This window comes from Sapajus apella, unplaced genomic scaffold (assembly GCF_009761245.1).
Source record: "Sapajus apella isolate SASKATOON/1434 unplaced genomic scaffold, GSC_monkey_1.0 scaffold16, whole genome shotgun sequence".
NCBI classification, from domain to species: domain Eukaryota; kingdom Metazoa; phylum Chordata; class Mammalia; order Primates; family Cebidae; genus Sapajus; species Sapajus apella.
In genome coordinates this window covers 9,487,856-9,493,653 of record NW_022436956.1, presented here as the reverse complement: position 1 = coordinate 9,493,653, position 5,798 = coordinate 9,487,856, and the positions used below count along the sequence as shown (strand labels likewise).

Below are 5,798 nucleotides of genomic sequence, written 5' to 3'. Positions count from 1 at the left end.
GTTTCCCTCTGTGTCTGCCTGTTTCTCTTCCCACCACTGTTACCTGTATGCTACCTTTCTCACACTTTCTGCGTGCATATAACTTTCTCTTACACAGGGCGCTCTGTTACTTCAACACTGCCTCATGGTTTCTATTTACATCCTACGATCTTTAACTACCATGCCACTTGCCACATTTTCAGCATTTTTTACCCTCATTCCCTTGAGAAAGGCATGACTAGCCATCCTTAAAAAACACTCCGTTCCCAATCCATTCACCTAGTTCAACCATGTGCCCAAGGCTGCCTGGCCAGGCAAGGCAATGATAATTCAAGCCACTTCCACCCACACCAAGTTATCTCTCAGATCTCAGTTTTTATCAACTGAAATGCCCCCTGAAATTTTCTTTGATGCCTCATCCCTATGTCTGTCCAGTTTTCTTCTGCCCTGAGATTCCCCCAAGAACTGTATCAGAGAAAGACTTGGCCCAGGCTACCAACACACTGTGAAGCTGGGATTAGCCCTCTCCAAAACCCATGGGCAAAAAAGGACAGTGTCAGAAAGTGTTCGGGCTAATCCAAAGAGAATCCCAACCAACAGGAGTGTGTGTAGATGAGGATAAAGTATAGTCACAGAATTCTCAGTGCAAATTGGGGATTATTTTGGCCCAAGTGTTCACATTTTTATACAGGAGATAATAAATGACCAAGTCTGAGTTTATTCATGGCAGTATCACGTAAGGAAAGCAAAACCCCTGCCACCTGTGAGAGACAGGGATATGCAAAGAGTGAGTCTAGTGCTCCATCATCAACAGGCTCTGCTGCCCGCAACGCGTCTCCGTATGCCTGCTTGTCTTTTCACTACCAGCTGGCGTTCTCACTCTCTACCATTGCATAGAAGAGGAGAGCAAACAAAATTCAGGTTCAGAGGAAGAGAAAAAGAGGGTAGTGGGTTGAAAAGGAGAGATGTAGAACTAAAGCCCCTCGGGGAGGTTGCAATAGTTACTATCGTTACAACAGATGAGCTCTGTCCTCTTTTTGAACCCCAAGAAGTTGATGTCCTCACAGTTGGTCATACACGACAGTTTTGAATAATGATACATGCTCCGCCCTGAGGGGGTAAAAGAGAGGAAATGTGATCATAATGACTTCACTTCCATTTACTGCGTTCCTAGGAGTAATCTGTTTTCATGTCCTCACTAAACTTTCTCTAGGCCCAAATGAGTTCCAAAGCTGAGTCTGTTAATTGCTGACCCAGAGAGTAGATTTTATTCCCCACCAGGTAAGGGACATCAGCCTCTTTTCCACTCAATATGGTCTTAAGAAAAAGTCTGTCTTTGACATCCCCTCATGACCACTCTATACCCACCCATCCCATTCACCCACTCACTGATGGCAAAAGAACACCACTGTTTCTCAGGGATGGTGGTGGTGATTTCCCAGTCACTCCATACTCCACATTACCTTTGCTTGTAAGTACGTAAAAGTTCTCAACTGCACAAGACTGCTTACGCTTCAGAGAGCAGGACGACATGACATCATAGCATAACCCGAGATGATATTGTTTACATTTATAACACAGTAGTCCAGTCTCCGCTAAACACAGAAAGAGGTGCTTAGAAAATGCAGTCTTGAGAACGTTCTCTGGGGGCTCCACTATAGGACCTTACTCTTGCCCAGTGGTTACTAACATTTTTTAAACCATGGACTCTTGAAAATCTTGAGAAAGATAGGGATAATCATGCTGTTATTTTCTTCATTTGCACATTAATAAATTTGTACACCTTTTCTCCAATTAAAAAAAAATCTTGTGAAAGATAACCTGTATAAACATAAATCAAACACTATATATGATTTCAGGAGGTCAGGGTTCCCATGAAATTTACCCATGGACCTCCAGTAATGAACCTTTCATCTAGCCTGATGATTCTGCCCCGTGATCAGTTAAAAAAAAGTGAAGTGGATCTTAGCCTCCTTACTCTAAGAAATGGACTAAACAGGTCTGGAAGGGGGTCAAACTTCTAGGATTCTATAATAAGAATGGATTAAAGGTCTCTCCAAAGATGAAGGGAAGGTTTGTTCCTAAACATGTCACAAATGGCTGTTAACCAAGGACTTCAGACAAGCCATGATTATACCTTTTAGAGGGTCACGAAGTTCACCTGTGAAAAGAAGAAAAATCATCCTTGGTAAAATCTCACATGTATCTGCCCCAGCCCTAAGACCCAATTTTGAAAACTTCCTCTTCCCCCAGCATCTGTCCATCTCTTAACCAACCACCAGCTTCCCCTCTTATCGCTAGAACTTACCCCAATATGGGCAGAACAGAAACATTGTACCCAGCAGAAAGAGAACAAGCATCCTGGAGTTTCTGTTGGGTGTAGCTTCCTGTGGAAGGAGCTAGTTGTGCTTTCATGATCTGTCCTTAGGCTAATCATTAAATTATATAATCATAAAATTTCAGGGACAGAGAGTTCTCTGGGAACATGACAATGTTCCCATAGCCAAGCCACCATATCTGATGGCTACACAGCATTCTAAAGAGGGTACTCACTTTGATTTTCGCAAATCCTCTAATGAAAATGAAATTGTAATGTTTCTGATTCACCAGACCTGCTCCTACCTCAATATTGCAGAATTTTTTAAAGTAATTTCAACCTTCATTTTAGATTTGGGGGGTACATGTGCAGGATTGTTATAGGGGTATATGGCTTGATGCTGAGGTTTGGGATATGAATGATCCCATCATCCAGGTAGTGAGCATAGCACCCAACAGTTATTCAGTCCTGCCCATTCCCTCCTCATAATGTTGCAGGTTTTAATACATCTGGGAGGTATTCTTTACAGCTTCTTGTGTTCCATCCTCAGTGAGCACTCTAACAGCAAGTCTTATCCATTCTACCTACTAACTTCTCACACGGGTTTATCACTCTCTGTCTCCGCTGCCATTACCAAAATCCAGTCTATCATCATCTCTTGCCTGGATGAAGCAATGGCCTTATTTTTGGCCTCCATGCTTCTCCTCTGCCCCTTCACAATCATTTCTTCATAAAGCAGTCAGAGAACGCTGTTATAAGCCATAGATACCACACCCCTGCTGAAAACCCTCTGATGACTTTTCATGACCTTTGAAAGAAAATCCAGAGTTTTTATCATAGCCGGCAACGTCTTCCTCATTATGAGCAAGGGCCTCCTCTTCAATCTCCTTTCTCTCCGCATTTCCTTTGCTCACTCAGGTCTTTGCTCAGATGTTACCCCCTCAGACAGAGCAGCATTTTCTGCTCAATCTCTAGAAAATGGCAGCCTTCATTTCCTACCCTTTCCCCTGTTTTATGTTTCATAGCAATTCTCAAGAGCTGATCTTACATTCCTGTTGGCTCACATTTTTACTCCTCCGCTAGAACAAAGCAAAGGGTTTGTTTGATTTCTCATGGCATGCTCAGCATCTAGAGGCTTGGAACAAAGGAAATGCCCAACAAGTGTTTGTTGGGGAATTAATAATGTTCTTCCCATATCCTGCCTTGCATTCCATTCTCTAGTCCATTCTCCACAGAGCAACCAGCTTTATCAGATTGGCTTTTGTAACTATAACAAGGATGAGAAATGAGATTTTCTACATTCCAGCAAGGATCCCAAGACAGTAGTAGGTAGCAAGTGTTTCACATTTCAAAATGAAATGCTATGCTGCTTAGGTGGATTTACAAAGAAAATAAATAAAACCGTGTTTAATATCCTGGACTTGTGGCCCACCAGGAGGGTATAAATGAACAGTGAAGTGCCAGAAAATAAAATGGAAGGAGTTTCTATAGCCTGGAATGAGGGGTGCTTTTCTATATATGGCTCAAAACATAGAACCATAAAAAAGATATGTTTACTTATATTGTTTAAAAAATCTTCTACATAGGTAGAAAACCAATCATTAATCCATAAGCCCAAATAACAAACAATTAAAAATATTTGCAATTCATATCTCAGACTAAGGGCTAATCTCCCTATTACGCAGACATTTCAGAAATTAATTTTTAAAAGACTAACAATTTAAAGGCGAAGGAGGCAGTCAGTAATAACGTATAGTTCACAGAAAAAAATAAACAAAAATGCTTTGTAAACACGTGAAATATGCTGAACCTTACTCCTAATTTTAGCCATGTAAATTAAAACTAAATTCAGATATTAATTTTACTTAACAGATTGGCAATAATCATAATTTGATAACACAACTGTGTTGGCAAGATGGGAGTAAAACTAGCACTGTCATACATTGCTGATGGGGCTGTAACTTAATATATAAGTAAGAAATAAAATTAGACAATAGTTCTCAAAATTATAAAGAAATTGTCATCTTAGCCCAGTAATTGCATAAGATTTTTCTTGTCCATTTGGCCTTGTTTCTAGGATTCTTCAGGGAAAAATATAGATAGATGAATAGATGACAAATACTTTGTGAGTTCCTATTGATCTTTTCAATTGAAATTCAAGACTGAGAAGTTTTTACTTAACTTTATATTACAACTGTATCTCTTTTGTTTTACACTGATAGGTCTACTTCTCAGGGACACAAAATTAGAATAGAATAAAATTAGAATGATAAATATAGCATATAACATATAGAACAGAATATTACATATATATGAATTATAATATGGCATATACAGGACAGAATAAAATTAGGATTCAATAGAATTAGAATGTTTTATAATCAATCATTTGCTTTATCCCACATTAAACACCTAACGGCCTCAGCATGACAATACTATCACTAATGGTGCTTACTAAAATTGTTGTAAAATTTTGTCTGTACTCTTTATTTTCTCAACTACTACCACCTGTATTTTCTGTGGTTTACCATATCTAATTATCCAATCATATGGCCTCTACATACTACAGTACCTACCTTTTAGTCTTTACTTAGTCTTTGTTCTACTAGTAAATTTATATTTAAACTTGACCATCAGCCCGTAAACTGAAGTCTCACTAGTCATTTTGTCTATCTGAAGCACTCTTTTTCAATGCACTGTTCAGGAAGGAATTATACAAATAATAATTCTGAAATTCTGGTATGTCAAAAAATTTCTATGCTCTTTACACTTGAATTAAGTTCTGCTAAACACAAATTCCTTAGTTCACATTTTCTTTCTTTATATAATGCAAATATATTACTTCTTTTACAAGCATGTGGTGATTAACCAATTTTCTGTCCCTTATAAGTTTTATGCTCTTTTGACTTAAAAGCTCAAAGGATTTTTTTTTAAGTACAGTAATTTCATAAGGCCATGTCTTTGTTTTGATCATTCTAAGTCAATATCCTCAGGTATACAGTGTGCTGTTTCAATGGGAAGTTTCAATTCTTTTAAAATCATTTCAGAAAAGTTTTATTATGGTTATTAATTTTTAGTATGTGTCTGTTCTTTTTCCTTTTTTCAAGAGCTTCTATTATTTGTATAGTGAAACTTTTTAATTTAAAAAACTCACCTTTTTATGTCTTTAAATTTAATTATTCATTTATTGTAGATTTTTAATTTTTCTTCTCTTTCACTTTCTATTTCTCTTAAGTTAATGTTTCATTATTCATTCTTATGCTTCTTATTTTTTATATCAGAAGGGCAGCGCACCATGGGCCCAGAGCATCACTGCATATTCTTGCTGGGGATGCCAAAAATGGCGAGGTTCTGGCTGCTCTTCACCCACACCATATCTCAGAGTTATGTTTGCAGTGAGGAACTTTGAAGAATGCAGTAACAAAGAGTAGGTTTGCATCCACTTAGTATTCAAGTGGTAGATTCCTCTAGCACAGTGTTCCTAAGCTTCAGCACAAACCCA

At 38.3% G+C, this 5,798-nt stretch overlaps 1 protein-coding gene across 1 annotated transcript; it reads right to left on the bottom strand.

Moving 5' to 3' along the window:
- Window positions 1–475: 475 nt before the first annotated feature.
- On the bottom strand, window positions 476–2,373 carry PATE2 (prostate and testis expressed 2). Its single transcript, XM_032284879.1, has 4 exons — window positions 2,288–2,373; window positions 2,117–2,140; window positions 1,443–1,574; window positions 476–1,089 (listed from the first exon to the last, which is right to left on the bottom strand). The coding sequence occupies exons 1-4, from the start codon at window positions 2,337–2,339 to the stop codon at window positions 953–955; spliced, it is 345 nt and encodes a 114-aa protein (XP_032140770.1). The 5' UTR covers window positions 2,340–2,373; the 3' UTR covers window positions 476–952.
- Window positions 2,374–5,798: the final 3,425 nt, after the last annotated feature.